The 16,050-nt window shown below is 37.3% G+C and overlaps 1 protein-coding gene across 5 annotated transcripts; it reads left to right on the top strand.

The window, feature by feature from the left end:
• Window positions 1-620: 620 nt before the first annotated feature.
• On the top strand, window positions 621-15,985 carry phf20l1 (PHD finger protein 20 like 1). 5 transcript variants are annotated; one of them, XM_048151819.1, is made up of 25 exons: window positions 646-769; window positions 882-968; window positions 1,719-1,855; window positions 2,362-2,530; window positions 2,737-2,832; window positions 3,787-3,871; window positions 4,197-4,285; window positions 4,753-4,945; window positions 5,146-5,295; window positions 6,520-6,584; window positions 6,670-6,895; window positions 7,013-7,147; window positions 7,734-7,916; window positions 8,136-8,195; window positions 8,305-8,595; window positions 8,707-8,889; window positions 8,982-9,038; window positions 9,122-9,223; window positions 9,454-9,594; window positions 9,789-9,973; window positions 10,131-10,230; window positions 11,556-11,751; window positions 12,180-12,423; window positions 12,520-12,685; window positions 14,606-15,985. In XM_048151819.1, exons 3-25 carry the CDS (start codon window positions 1,773-1,775, stop codon window positions 14,746-14,748), a joined length of 3,342 nt encoding a protein of 1,113 aa, XP_048007776.1. In that variant the 5' UTR covers window positions 646-769; window positions 882-968; window positions 1,719-1,772; the 3' UTR covers window positions 14,749-15,985. The 5 variants fall into 5 exon arrangements, with proteins under 5 accessions (XP_048007778.1, XP_048007777.1, XP_048007774.1 ...); XM_048151821.1 differs by lacking the exon at window positions 882-968 and having other exon boundaries at window positions 621-769; window positions 2,362-2,524; XM_048151820.1 differs by lacking the exon at window positions 882-968 and having other exon boundaries at window positions 621-769; window positions 4,756-4,945.
• Window positions 15,986-16,050: the final 65 nt, after the last annotated feature.

The raw sequence follows: 16,050 nt of genomic DNA, 5'->3' as shown, positions 1-16,050 counted from the left end.
TGCCCTGCGTGCCCGTCCGCTATGCCACTGTCTCCACCCCCTGATCCCTAAACTAACCCATCTCCACCCCCTTGGATCTGGATCCAACTCCTCCCAGTTTACATATCCATAAATGTACCCGTCTCCACCCTGTGGATCTGGATCCTTGATCTTGTGTTCTGCAGTGAGGAGCTACTGAAAACTTTTAGCACATTTTTACTATTACAGCTCTCAAGGTTAATTAATTGTGAAAAACATTACATTTAGACCTATGGCATTATATTTAGATCTTGGCATGAAAGGCTGCAGTGATGAAGATCGTAGCCAATCACAGACATGCTGTTGAGCGCATGAAAGCAGTGATCTCGTCATTGCAACTCAATTTCTGCACATTAATGAATGCTTTCATCATAACTAACAGTGCAAACTTTATGTAAGAGATTTGTTGAATAAAATGGGAGTTTTGGGGGGAGTCCAGAAGATAGTCACTGATAAACTTGCGCTGTTTGATTGACAGCTCCAGCGATTGTAAAGGGAGCGTTCTTTGATCGCTTTCTATATATAATTTAATCACCATTTAAATAACAGTTTATTTGCATCCTAAAAAGACAAACAAAACAAAGCGTCTGAGAATATCGGTCACGTGTCAGTCTGCGGTGCGCGTGCCTTCAGGCATTTTGTGCGTCGTGTGCGTGCGCGCGCACGTTCAGTTTGGGTAAAAGTAACTGAGCTTGAATGATCACAATACAGTATAGGAATTAATTGCTATTATCTCAATGAATTTGCAAAGGTAAATGTATATGTCACGATATAGCGGACGTCTGAAAGCAACTGTCATTCTTCGAGTCGTTTTAACAAAGATAAAAACTGGCCTGTCATTTTTTTCTCTTTTTTGCACATAGTTTTATCCCCTCGGAACGGTTTAGCTAGTCAGCTGGTACAGCATTAGCTGCTTGGCTAGTTCTGCTGTGCTAACTGGACAATGAGAGGTTTGACTTGAAGTTTCATCTTTAAAAATTTGCGGTGTTATATTTATTCTCACGGGTTTTGTAGTTCTTCAAGGGAAAAACTTGACAATTATAATCAGGCAGCAGAAAATGTATGGAGCTCGTTAGCCAATACCTAGCATTAGCGAGCTAGGTTAAATAGTCAGTTACCCTCTTATTTTGTTTAATTTTTTCACTCTTAAGTCTTAAATTTGTATCCAGATCTCTTAGGGGGTTCCGTTTTCCGTACAGGGTAACGATTTTTTTAACATAGCGATTTAATTTGTGCTCCAGACTGTCATAAGTGGAGTGTAGTATTGTAGCTGGTTAGCTCAGTTAGCTACTGTCCAGCCTGAAAAACTTTGATATATTTGCTTGATTTCTGTTGTTTGAATGTGATGCTATTTCGTGACACGTTAAAGTGTGCAAACGTTTGGAAAATATCCCTGATATAAGTGTACCAGAGTACAGTAGGGTAATCAAAGGCCTGATTTAGGGTACATTTTGCAAGCTGGTAAAATAGTTGAGCATATTTTCTTTAGCCAGCTTACATGAAACCGTGCATGTTTATTGATACATTTACAAATACTACCCATGCAAATGCAATGCATTTTTTAAGATTGAAAGATTTGCCTTTTTTGATGTAAAGTTAGTATAAAGAATATGTCAAGCGTTTGTCCATTTAATATAGTTCAGCTGATTTATGTATATATTTATATACATATACTCATAAACCATTTCTTTATGTTATAGGTCCGTCAAAGAGCATTTGTGTCTTGAGGAAGACCTGGTAAGAGTGCACTCAATATGAGCAAGAAACCTCCAAATCGACCAGGGATCACTTTTGAGGTTGGCGCCAGGGTTGAGGCCCAGGACTACCTGCAAAAATGGTACAAATTCATTTTGAAGGTCCATTTACAGTAACTGCAGCTAGCGTGTTATTAATGTTAGAACAGGGCTTTTCAAACTGGGGTCTGGGGACTCCCAGGGGGCTGAAGTAGATCAAATAAATGAGTGAATAATAAAGTAAATAAATAAATGGGTGAAAAAATTAAATAGCTCTCAAAGTCTAAAACTAAAAATGTAGTTATAGTAACTAAGTATTTTCCATGATAACAAATGTTTCACAATATAAACAAGGTCTTTCATACAAGAAGGGAAGACCTTTTATACTTGTGTAAGAGGAGTGTTACAGTTTTTAAATACTCATATGATTAATATTTTTGTCTCATTTAAAACAAGTAAGAGTAAAAAACTGAAACATTAGTCACTGTCTTTAAGAATAGTTTGTTTTCATATTCAAGAGTTCTTGACTGGACCATTATTAAGTGTGTTCAGTGATTTGTTGTTTTTCAAGTTATCTATCAATGATCCATGTTGAATGGTTTCTTCACAGGTACCCTTCACGTATCGAGAAGATTGATTATGATGAGGGAAAGATGCTTGTGCATTTTGATCGTTGGAGCCATAGGTACGACGAATGGATTCTCTGGGACAGCAACAGACTTCGGCCATTAGAGAGACCGGCACTCCGCAAAGAGGGTCTCAAAGAAGAGGAGGTGTCTGTATGTTTGCAGTACTTCCTTTTTCAGATATGTTTATGGTCTGAACTGTCTAGGATGGCTTGGCAAGCATGAGAAATGCAGGGTTTTTCCAGCAGCTAAATAAACATTATTTAAGTTTTCAGCCACTCAAATGAAATAAAAGAAAATCTCATTTGTTAATGAGATGAGTGATTGATTAATTCTTGTTTTACAAACATTTCTGCCAGGAGAGACTCAGCGAGATGAGAGCATCTCGCCTTCGTGAGCTTCCTGGAAGTACAGAGAGCACAGAGGACCAAAAAGACTTACCTCAGCAGAGACAAGTACATACCTCAATTGCCCATCTACCTTGATCTGGCTCTCTCAACTGCTTGTCCCATCATTGTTTGGGTTTTTCCTCCATCTACGTAGACAAAACCTTTTAATGTTTTGTTGGGCCACAAACAATCATCCATTTAAATAATTAAACAGGCCTTTGTGACTTATTTAAAGAGGCTTACACTACTGATCAAAAGTTTGGGGTTTGTAAGATTTTGAAAAAGTTTTTGAAGTCTCTTATGCAGATTGAGGCTGTATTTATTTGATTAAAATACAGTAAAAACAGTAATAGTGTGAAATATTACAATTTAAAAAACTTTTCTTTTTACTATATTTTTAAACTGTAGTTGATTCCTGTGCTGAATTTTTAGCAGCCATTCCTGCAGTCTTCAGTGTCACATGATTCTTCAGAAATCATTCTAATATGCTGATTCAGTGCTCAAGAAGCATTTCTTATTTTTATGTTGAAAACAGTTGTGCTTCTTAATATTTTTATGGAAACCCAGGGATTTTGTTTTATTTTTATGATTCTATAGAAAGTTCAAAATAACAGCATTTATTTGAAAAGATTAAATTTAGTTTTTTAACAACAACCCAAACTTTTGAATGGTGTCATATTTAGAGAAAGCTTTCCTTACTGAAGTATAAACATTAAAAACAAATGATTAGAGCTAAATTATAATTAAGAATCTGTAAATACAGTTGAGGCTTCTCTGGTTTTCTTGAATTGGATTGTAACTAGTATCTGTGTGGTTGCTTAAATACTGTAATCAGCTTGGCAGGTAATACATGAAATAATCAGAGGTTTCGGTGTGTCCATCACAGTTTGTTCTGCTCTAACCATTCACGTTTATGATCACAGCACATCCCATATCTTCAATACAGGCTTGGTTGAATTTATATTGGTTCTGTTGACTGTAAATAATTGCACGTCTATTCTGTTTTTATTTCATCTTTAGGAATTGAGAGATGGTGAGGAGGTGCTTGCCCGATGGACAGATTGCCGCTACTACCCTGCCAAGATTGAAAGTATCAACAAGGAAGGTAAGGTCAAATTGCTGACCCATCTAGACAGAAACATACTTCTTCTGTCAATATGCAATACAAAATGGAGTTAAATTTGATTATATGATTCAATTAAAATTAATCTGGCATTCGTTGGATTAGTGTGACTGTAATGATTTTTCCCAAATGCATGGAAAACTTTTCTCAAATGCTATTTTGGAAACCATAGGATTTAACTGAATGCCTCTACAGTAATGTCTTTACACAATAATGTTTATTTGAGTCAAATCAAAAGACTCAATTTGTATATGTATAATAATAGATGTATAAAGACTCACTGATTTGCTGTTATTTTTTATTTTAGGCACATACACTGTACAGTTTTATGATGGAGTCATTCGCTGTGTGAAAAGAATCCATATCAAGTCCATGCCAGAAGATGCAAAAGGACAAGTAAGTTTATTAAAGTGTTTTCACAGACACAGTCCTCATCAGTTCCTTTTAATTAACAAATAGGTTCTCCTGAAGTTTAATAGATGGTTTTGGACATTTTGCTACACTGTTAGATAACTGTTGAATGACATAGGACAATCAATTCTAAGCATACTTTATAGTTAATTATATATTTCAGTGTGGCCCTCTATAGTATTTTCCTTGACCTCTTCCTCTCTTTCAGAAGGTAAAATGCTTGGGGTCAGTCCTGAATAATATTTGAAGACAATCAGCTGGTCCACACAGCTTACAGTTGCATCTTTGTGCCAGTCAGGCAGCTCAGGGATGCTAAATCACTTTATTCTACCTTCTTAGTTACCTTTATTACATTATTAATAGCTTTTTAAAAAAATTTTTTAATGGCAAGAGGTTTGCTTGTGACCAGTCAATGTCAGATGTGACTGATAGTGTATTTGTTTGTGTTCAAGCAGGACTGGATCGCTCTGGTGAAGGCTGCCTCAGCTGCAGCCAAGAATAAAGGAGGGAACAGACCACGTACCAGTGCCAACAGCAACAAGGACCGAGAGGACAGGAGAGAACAACGTTCGGATGAAGAGCTTGATGACGACGACGATGACGATGATGATGATGATGATGATGAAAGCGAATCAGAGAAACTTGGTATGTGATTTGTTAGGACTTTTCTTGCCTAATGAATTGTAGTTTCTAGACGTTTTATGGTGAAGTTCTTGCCTACTGATCTGTGTTCAGTTACATAGCTTTCATAAACCTTTTTGATTTGGTTGGAGCCAGATCTTAAACCAGCACTCATTTTGAGCAGCCACATCAATTATATGTCTGTTTCCTGCTTTACACAACAGACATAGACTCAGAAGAGGAGGACAGTAAGCCGGCTGTTGAGGACAGCAAGCCAGCTGTTGAGGAGCTTGAATCAGCTACAGCAAAGAGGAGGAGCAAAAGACAAGGCAACTTGTGTAGCAGTAAAAGGACCCGTCTCAGCAAAGGTTCAGGTAAACATTAACACAGAGTAACTACCCTCAACAAGGCTTAGTTTCTAGAGTTTGACAAGAAATTGTTTCTAGCTAATGTCAACCCTGAGGAGCAGGGGTCGGCAAAGGGTAATCACTGGCTCTTGAGCAAAAGTGAGAGAGCTGTATGTATTTCATTTAGTTAGTGTCTTGCACCTGCAAACAGATCTACATTTTGAAGTAATCATTTCTCATAGTAACACAGCTTGTTTAACTGTCACCATCCCACAGGTGGGACGTTTGCCATTACATATTTAAAACAGTAATATTCTATACTAAACCTAAACTAATCTTGACAAACTATATATCATTTGAAAGCTTAGAATATCTAGTTTTCAAAATAAATTACAGAGGAGCAGTAATTTATCAATTTGCAACAAGCATATTTTCATACTCATAAGGCATGTTCAGACCTTTATTTTGAAATAGTGATGAACATGAAAAATCATTAAAGATTGGTTGAAACATGTTTGTTTTCATGCCAAGAGTTCAAAAGATAACATCCATTCAATTTTTTGAGAAAAAAAGGTCTGAAAATGTTTTTAATAGAAAAAAAAAAACATTTATGATTGTGGCGGCGATCTATAACCCACATACATGTTATTTTTATTAAGTTATTAAGTTATGTTTATTAGAGGCTGAATTCATATCAAATTCTGCCAAACTTCCCATACTACTTCTATTTAGGATGTCTACTTCATAAATTGTATGAAAATAATGGAAATATATGGTTCAGATCACTCAAACCATATATGGAAATGGAGGCATATCTTACATAAGTTATTTCACATCTACAATAATCTGCCAAATTTCATCTTTAAAACAAGACCAGCCTTATGTCTATACTCCAAGGTATTCTTGAATTACAACCATTTAAGTTTGGATAGTGCATTTTCTTGTCTAAAAAAAAAAGTGGGGGTGACAGTTAAAGGGTTAAGTTAGGAGTTATAAATACTATTAAAGTGTGATAATTAAACTGCGCAAGTCAATGAAAGCATGCAGATGAATTACATATCACACAAGTTAGGTCCATTTGACTGACAGCTTACAGTTTGTTCTGCTGTATTTGCTGTGCTTAGCTTCGAGAAAAAAGAAGTTAATGCTTTAATGACTGCTTCTGTATTTCTTAAATAAACTGTGACACTGATTCAGCAATGCGTAGTGATTATGACGTTCTATGTGTGCTTTTTGTTTCTAATTATCAAGGATGTGCTGACACTGAGTCTGAATGCAAAGCAGAGTCAAAAGAGCTTCCAGTAACATCTCAGCAGGTATTGATGAAACTGACATACTGTTATCAACGTGATGATCACTTTTGTACACACACTGTGTCATGTTTACTTCTCCACCCCTCAGAAAGTGTCAGGTGCAGAGGCGAGTCCAGCTGAAGAGAGACCCCAGTCTGTCAGTGCCCAAAGAACCCCAGCATCCGTCTCTAGCCCACCCCTGTGCAAGTCTCGCTCAAGAAGACTTAAACACGACTCAGGAGAGTCCACCTCTAGCAGTCAGAACACAACCGCAGCCCCCGAGCCCAGTCCTTCATCCAGTTCGACACACACCCTTCCAGACAGCACACACACTGGTGCGTCAGCTAGAGAGCAGTAGTATTTATATATTGTCAACTGTCAGCAATTATAACAAGCTTGATATTTCATATTATAAGGATGTGACAATAATATGCATGTCTGTTTCTGCATAGCCCCTCCCAACTCCCCCCAGAGAAGGAGACGGTCTCAGCGTCTAGCGACAAGCTCTGACCAGGCTTACCCTTCTTCACCACACATGAGGGATTCCATTACTCAACCTCCTCCCCCAGATGTCTCTCAGAAAGCTGGTGAAAGACATAATAAAGCACTAAAAAAATACACGATGTTCAAAACTTTGGGGTGGGTTAGATTTTTAAAATGTTTTTGACAGGAGTGTCATGGCCACCAAGGCTGCATTTATTTGATTAAAAATACAGAAAAAAAGAGTGAAGTATTGTTACAATTGTAAACAACTATTTTCTATTTTACTATGTTTTAAAATGTAATTGATTGATTTTGGGCTGGCAAAGCTGAATTTTAAGCAGCCATTGCTCCAGTCAACAGTGTCACATGATCCTTCAGAAATCATTCTAATATGCTGATTTGGTGCTCAAGAAACATTTCTTCTTATCAATGTTGCTGCTTAATATTTTTGTGGATATATTTTTATCAGGATTCTTTCATGAATAGAAAGTTCAAAATGATCTTGTCAAATTATAAATGTTTTTACTGTCACTTTTGATCAATTTAATAGGCCCTTGCTGAATATATCATACTGACCCCAAACTTTTGAACATGCTGTTTTTTTGCCACTCTAGATTTGTCTGTTATGAAATGATATAATTGTCCATGCTTCACATGTTTAAATCTTGCATTTTAAAATGCTCTCTTTAGAAGAAGATAGCAGCACTGCAGTTAAAACAGAAGCTTCTTCACAAAAGCCAGTTTCAGGAAGCCCATCCACAGCTCCTCCCACTGGCAGTTCTCAGTCACCAATCATTGAGGAGGACAAGATGACAGACATGTTGCCCAGTAATCAAACAACACTTGAAGGGAACTCGCCTTCTGTGGTGACAGGTAGGTTGGGCATGTAACCATAGCATTGAATGCTTTTATGTTTCTTCATGAACCTTTTAAAGGACACCTTTTAAAGTTTTGTTGATATAGTAAACAGCAGAGTGACTTACCAGGATATTTGGAAATTATCAATGGTAGATTTTAAGTCCTGTGATGGTAATGCCGCTTAGATTTTATGATATGTAAAAACTATTTGTTATCTTCTAATTTTATGTGAAGCTGCAAGTCAGAAAGTTCCTTCCAGAACTCCTAAAGCCAACAAACATGCCAGAGAGCCAAGTATGAATCATCACCTGTCTTCCACTCACTTCAGATACTGCACTTTAAAATGGCTAAATTAATGTTTCATATATATATATTTAATCTAAACTTTATTCTTCCTCCTCAGTCATAAACAGCAAGAAGTCTGATGACCCCACTGCTCCCAATGAGTCTCTAATAGACCTGGACCATAATAAATTCAAGTGTAAAGTCCCTGGATGCTCTAAAGCATTCAGGAAAGCAAAGCTGCTGGACTATCACCTGAAGTACTATCATAACACTGAGAAAGAAATGGACAGCGAGGTCTGCTCACCAGAGAGGGTGGGCCGCACCAGGGCCACGTCTGCTTCCATGCCTACAAGCACCTTGTCAGATATCCCAGATAACAAGAGACGCAGGACCGTCTCTACTTCTTCCTGTAGGTTCTCTTGTTGTTATTTGTCAGTATCATTTCAATCAAATGGCTATTAAATTTACAGTTACACAAACTGAATTACAGAGAGTTCTGTTCTTATGTTTTGTCTCCTAGCTTTGTCCTCTCAGGGCTTCATGCTTCAAATGGACAGCGCTGGCTGTGTGAGGCCTGCTAAGTTCTGTAAGAAGAAACGTTCCTCTGCCTCTGTCAGTTCAGACAGTACGGAGGTCTCCCTGCCTCCTCCAACCTTTGATAACCTCCATGACAAGATTCTCAAGAAGGACAAGCACCTGGATGGTGAGATAATTCAGCAGATTTTAAAGCTGATGAATGGAGTTCTTCCTTTTTTCCATTTTTTTTTTAACTGTTCATCTTGTTTTTGTCTTCAGGGCTTTGTATAAAGACAGAACGGAAATTCAAACTAGAGGATAAATGTCAGTTGTTTGGTGAGGTTACTGAACTTTTTTTTCTTATCTCAATTTTATGTTCTTAAACCAGTGCTCATATTTTATTTCGTTCTCTGCCATAGCGAAAAAGAGGGATAAAGACAGGAGAGACAGGAAAGAGAAGGACCTTTTCCGAATTAAACAGAAGAAAAAGAAAAAAAAGAAGAAGAAATCAAAATTGCACTGTAAGTTAGGTTTGCCTTGGGTTCAGAGGTCTCTGTACTTACAAGTTTTACAAATACTTTAACTCTTATATCTGACATTTAAATTACAATGACTTTTAAAATTAATTTGTGACCTTAATTTGTATAATTTATGTCTTAAATTGCCTCATAAGTTCTAGCCATCTTGTTCAGTCCATAACGAGTCGCCATTATGAAATGAGAGGGTGATATTGTTCTCATCTTTTGCTAAGGTTACTCAGACCTGGATGAAATGTCGTTGTCTTACTTGGAAAGACCGTCTTCCCCACTACATCGTTCTTCCTCTAGTGCCTTCAAGCACAGCACCTTTCAATACCCTCGTGCCATACTGTCTGTTGACCTCACCGGGGAGAGTGAGTCCTCTCATCGATTTGCAGCCATTTGTAGCTACTTTCCAATAATGGTCTCATTACAGTTATAGCTTTCAGCTATTACATTTTATGTGTTTTTTTAGGTAAAATAGATAGTAGTCAACATGAATGTGATATCAGTGTTGTGCTGTGATGTTGAGGCTCATTTCATGTCCTTTTTTCTTTTCCTATCTCAGACCTGTCAGACATTGACTTCCTGGAAGACTCGACCACTGAGAGTTTGCTGTTCAGTGGAGATGAGTATAACCAGGATCTAGACTCGATCACTATGGAGGACTTCCAGGATGAGGATGAAGTTGGTGCAGATGAAATTGTTCGCTGCATCTGTGAGATGGATGAAGAAAACGGCTTTATGATTCAGGTAGGATTACTTTTAGCAATGGCTCATGGTTTCATGCAAGAGACATCTTAAGTGTGCTGATATGGTTCTGAGTACCTTTTTGTTGTGTTTGTTCTGAATCGTTTGTAGTGTAGAATTGCAAATGATAGTTTCTGGTAATATATTTCTCTTTGTACAGTGTGAGGAGTGTATGTGCTGGCAGCACAGTGTGTGTATGGGGCTTTTGGAAGATAGCATCCCAGATCAGTACATCTGTTACATCTGCCGGGACCCACCAGGTAACAACCATGCAACAATACCACACACAAAGGGTCAGCAGGATTTTATAGTTTTATCTTCCTCTGTATTCTGCTTAATACAAATGTCTGATGTCTGTTTCTTGAATGTTAATGTAAATATTAGGGCTGGGTTAATTGATTTCTCATTTTTAATCAGTTGTTATTTTTATTTAATTTGAACCGTTATCGATTCTTGGGATTTAGGATGGCCGCTTTTAGTCTATGCTGTTGATGAATGAACAAAATTTTGTAGCATGCCTTCCATCCAATAAATCACAGTAAGCCTTGTGCTTTGTTACTCTCAACTTTCAAAACCACTTTGGTGCTCTTTAATGTGGCGTGCAAGATGTTGTTCCTCGGTTTTGAGTGAAGCTACTATTTTTTTACTACTAGTTATAGCACAGAACATGTATGAACATCAGAAGGTATATTGAAAGATACAGTACAACTTACACCATGTTACATCAGACACAAGTGGCGTGATGCGACAAAAGCAAATAGAAACCATTATAATCAGTGATGCTGTCTACACTGGAAGCAGCGTGACATGACAAATGTCTGACAGTAAACTGATGCCCCGTTGTATTTCTGACATACTTCAAGCTTACGCTACTCTTACATGCTCTCACAGCGTGACCTGACAATTGTCATGTCCAGTGTAGACAGTGTTACCCAAATCTGTATAATGTCTCATGTAATCGCTCAATCAGTGTTTCAGCTGCGAAAAGACTTAACCAATGTAAACGATGTCATGTAATGTTACATTTACCTCAGAAGTCATTCAATGACCATAAACTTGTTAATCAGCTAGAAAAACTAATTTTAGAGAGGAGCATTTCACTAAATACATGCACTATTACATAGTCATTATATTTTTTACTTAACCCATTCTTCAATATTTAAATGTTGAAAATATGAAAATAATCATGAAATTAAACATTATGACAACTATTATTTAAATGTTTATATTTCAAAAAATCTCATAACGTTGTTACTATTATAAAAACTTTGTTGTGTGTAATCTAAATGTTTATAGACAAATCAGTTCATTTTAACCTTTAATGTTATAGTAATGTGCCACTGACTGGGTTCCCTGTATAGTTTACAGCAGTAGTTTTTCAGATTTTTATTCTTTGAGAAAATTTGCCATGTACTGTAGGCCATCAGATATTTATCCAAATTTGAAACCCGAATCGAATTGAATCAAAAGCTTGAGATTCTAAATCAAATCAAATCAAATCGTTAAATTTGTGTCAATACCCAGCCCTAGTAAATATAAAACTGAAGTCACTCCAGGGTTTCACTGAAATGTTTACTTTTCTCAGGTCAGAGGTGGAGTGCTAAATACCGCCATGATAAAGACTGGCTCCAGAAGGGCCACATGTATGGCCTGTCCTTCCTTACAGAGAACTACTCACATCAGAACGCCAAGAAAATTGTGTCCACTCACCAGCTGCTCGCTGATGTTTACAGTGTTAAGAACTTGCTTCATGGCCTTCAGCTAAAGATGGATATTTTACAGTAAGAGTCACTTTGCCTTCCCAGAAGCCTACCAACCAATCTTTAAATTAGGTGACACTGTGGAAAAAAACTACCATAATAGTTTTTAATTACCAAGAATTATCAAAAGGAATTGCTGGCAAAGATGGGTGGAGCTCACCTTTTTCACCTTAATTTTTATTGAATTTGTGGGTGTTGATTTATTTTAACTATGTTTATGCTTTGAAGTTTATGGCCTGGTTTCACAGACATGGTTACTTGCAAGTTACTTTCAGTTAAAACAGCTCAAACATGCATTTTAGTCTGGAATTAGTCTAAGCCTTGTCTGTGAAACCGGCAAAAAAAATTTCAGGCTTGTTTTCAAGTGCTGTCGGGCTTTAAGTTGATCTGATATAAAACTGTAGACGAAAAGATGTGGGAACAATAATACACTTATCACATTTTTTCAGGAACAAGCATAACCCAAGTTTACACTTGTGGGCTCGGTCTTGGGTGAATTCTGATGAGGACCAGCCTATGGGTGGGGTTCCGGACTGCCTACATTTCAAAGAGCACCTCAACCAGAACTCAAACCCTGAAACCTATATTACCAGCGAGCACAGTTACCAGAAACCTCCCGGTACAGGCCTTGAACATGCAAGGGATGAACAGGGGATACAAACAGCCCCTCAGTTTAACCTAAAGGAAGAAGAGGTAACCAAAAGACATTAAAAACTCAGATCTAGTTCAAGATCAGTATGTGAAAGGATACAGAGTTTGAAATCAATGCTGTGTTTATGGTTTGTGTAGGTGAGCAGTGCCATTGCTCTGTCTGGCTGTGTGAATGACAGCAGCCTGGGCTCCGTGGAACAAGCCAGGAACTGCCTGCAGTGGCAGATGAACCTGCTTACACACATAGAGGACATTCAGAACCAGCTGTCTGGCCGCATGGACCTCATCGAGAAAGAGCTTGATGGTAAGGGGGAGAAGTATTGGAAATGCCATTGAGTCAAAACACTATTTGTCGCCACATAACCAGGGTTGGTTGAATTTGTTTCTGCGGTGTCGCCGTAGATTGCCACTATGAGCTTATTTAGCTTATATATTTAAGTCTTAAATTTCGTGCTCATGAGCACATTAGTGATGACTGATGTTTCATCCTTTGTGAAGACTTAACCAGCAAACTTTTGGCTACCTACCTTGAGGCCTAATCAGGCTTTCCCTCCAAAAGCCTGCATGTTTAAAATGTTTAAATGATTTTTTTTTTTTATGGCCGATTCGTTTTTTACAAGCAAATTGGCTGATTCCAATAATTCCGGGTCTTTTTTTCTTTAAGCAAATTTATTTGTTTACTTGCTCTGTAACAGACAAACTGACCTTAAACAAAACACATCTGTAGTTATTTGACCACTACATTTTAATTATGATCCAAACAAAGATTCTCCACACATGTAGCGTAAGCAGTTGTTTTTGATTTGAATTAGATTAATTTTAAGATTTAAAGCAAAAACAGAATGATCTGACTTAAGATTTGTGAAAATTATGCTACATAAGACACCTGCACAAAACAAAAACAGCAGACAGACTGAACGAAAAGGCAAATTCACTCTCTTGACAGTAGGTGGTGCTTATGGAACAGCAGTGGTTTCTTTGGGTATCACTAAACACAAAGCCTTGCTGTGCTTATAAACACCACTTTACATGGAGGTAAGAGGAAAAAGAAAATGACACTGAAACTTTTCTGAAGACAGTCTGTTCCCTTCATTCAATATTTCGATATTGAATATTTCAATATTTCGAGCATCGTAAATAATGAGCTTGCTGTGCCTGGTATAGTATTTGCTATTCTGGTGCGTCTGTGTTATCATCTTTGCCTCCATCTTCAGCGTGTCCTGTCTCTGGCCTGTGTTAACGTCCTGTTTGCAGATTTGTAATATTTCCACACAAATTACTTTTTGGGAAATGATTGCAATTAAGTTTGCGTGCAAGTCCCAAGTAGAGATCGGCCAAAATAAAACTAAAAACCATCCAGTTGCTGATTGTGTGTTTGGAGCAAAAACTGGCCAGTTCCAGTTTATGGCTGGTCGACCGGTGCATCTCTAGTTCATTGGGTGTAATAGAATAGGTGTCATGCTTTAATGTTTAAAAAACATTATTTTTCACATACTGTACATTTTTGCAGCTCCTCTATTATCAGTCTGTCTGAATGTGCTGATTTCTACAAAGCCCCTCCTTTTGAAAAATGTTCTGACTGGTGAGCTTGACCCAGTGTGTTGTGATTGGCCAAACACCTCAAGCTTGTGTCGGAGATGTAACGCCCCTTGCTGTAATCGCAGGCTTTTGCTTCCAATGCTTTTAAGCAATTGTTAAAAATGTTGTTGGTTTTACTGTATCGATTCAAGTGCGAGTTGGTTTCTGAAAATGCGGATGATTAAACCAGTCGATCGAAACCAACTTTGCAACTCAAGCACGACTTGAGCAGAACATTTCATAGTATGGTAAGTAGTCTTTGTATATAGCTGCAGTACTCTCCCAGTACTCTTCTCTGGAAAATGCGCTGTGCACAAGCAAACATTTGGGTTGTACTGCTCAGCCTTATAAATAAATCTAACCTCTGATTCGTAATTTCATCCATTTTCTGAAGGCCAAACAAAGTATTTTTGCTTTTGCATCCAAACACACTGTGTCTCCATGACATGACAACAACTACAACAACAACAATCTATTCTAATGTAAAACATTCAGTTTCAACAGAGATCAGTGGTGAAATGATTGCCACAGCCAGAAAATTCACCCGAGAAGCAGCTCTTTGAGACGCTTTTTTTTTTTTTTTTTTTTTTTGATGTTTTTGATATTTTATTAAGGTTTCATTCTCTTTCTCCCTGTCTGTGTAAAGTGCTGGAGAGTTGGTTGGACTTCACAGGGGAATTGGAGCCCCCTGATCCCCTGGCCAGACTCCCACAGCTCAAGTGTCGCATCAAGCAGCTTCTGACGGACCTGGGAAAAGTGCAGCAGATGAGCACCCTCTGCTCTGTGTGATACATACATTATAGTGTGTGTTCTGAGCTACTAACACCATCTCTCAATTCTTCGCACACAACTCTACTAATTGAGATGGTGTATTCAACACAGTTCTCCTGTTCAGTAGATGTGTGAAGTAAAACGTTGGCCATCATCAAGTGTGACATAAGGAAAATTCGCACTTAATGTGTGAAACAGGAACATGTCAGTGTGTCTAAACAACATATCTGCTTAAAGAAGATTTTGTTCTCCAAAATAGGAAGAGGTCACTATAGCAGATTAATTCTTTAACGTTAACAGAAGGGAGCATCATCTTTTTTTAAAGAAAGACTGAAGAGGTCACAACACCACACATAGATTTAAGTTTTAGCCTTTTTTTTTTGCATCATTTAGACCCCAACAGTAAATTCAGTCTATTTCCACTCTGTGAGGTGAGATTTCTTAAGGAAATATGAACTTGACTGAAGTGGGTCACTACTTACAGACTGTTTAAGAGTTTATTAGCGTTTGATGTAAAAAAAAAAAAAAAAAAAAAAAATTCTGATCATAAAGGTTTTCGCCGCTTAAAAAGTCACTTTGAAGTGCCAAGAAAATACACCATCGTGTTCTGGTTATTCAGACACGCACAGTTCAGAAATGACATGTTTTTGTAATGAATGTTGCATTTTAGGCCAGGTTTGGACTTATTTGCGGTCTGATACACTGGCACTAAAGGTTCACAATGCCAACCAATTCATTAGAACAACACCTAGATGGTTTTCTTACAACGACTCATCTAATACTTTAGCATGTTTCTCTGCAGTCTTAATGGATGCTGTAGCGATACACAAGAAAACAAGCTAATCTAAACGTGGGCGTCCAGAGCTAGGTGACTCTTATTACTAAGTTCTGTTTATCATGTTGATACTTTGAGAGTATCTACCTTGAAGTAAGCTAATCCTGAGATGGATGTAAATGCATTTAATTAAATCAATTTAGTTCATTTTTTTTTTCTTTTGGAAAATGTATATACAGTTTTTATAACTGTAAAGAAAAACAACAAAAAACTAAGGCATAAAAGGATGATACTTGAAAATGCCTGTTTAATCTCAATTTCTATTAATCTGTACAAAGAGTGTTTTAGAATTTAGATTTAAAAGTTTCTTTTGATGAAAATACCAGCTGTACATTTAAAGAGTTTATTTAAAGACCTGATGTAATTATCTGTATGTACAACTTCATTAAAAAAAAAAGATTCTCAACATTTTTGTGTATATTCATTTAAGTTAAGTTTACTCTCCCTTATATAATGTCTGTATGTATGTGTGAATTTGAGTTCTC

This window comes from Megalobrama amblycephala, linkage group LG13 (genome assembly GCF_018812025.1).
Source record: "Megalobrama amblycephala isolate DHTTF-2021 linkage group LG13, ASM1881202v1, whole genome shotgun sequence".
Lineage (NCBI taxonomy): Eukaryota > Metazoa > Chordata > Actinopteri > Cypriniformes > Xenocyprididae > Megalobrama > Megalobrama amblycephala.
The sequence above is the reverse complement of the archived record's forward strand: the minus strand, read 5'-3'. Positions and strand labels throughout refer to the sequence as shown.

Coding starts and splice junctions, on each gene's coding strand:
- phf20l1 (XM_048151817.1), top strand. CDS start 1,773: ATGAGCAAGAAACCTCCAAATCGACCAGGGATCACTTTTGAGGTTGGC. Junction 1,856..2,361: donor CAGGACTACCTGCAAAAATG/GTACAAATTCAT, acceptor GTTTCTTCACAG/GTACCCTTCACGTATCGAGA. Junction 6,585..6,669: donor TTCCAGTAACATCTCAGCAG/GTATTGATGAAA, acceptor TCCACCCCTCAG/AAAGTGTCAGGTGCAGAGGC.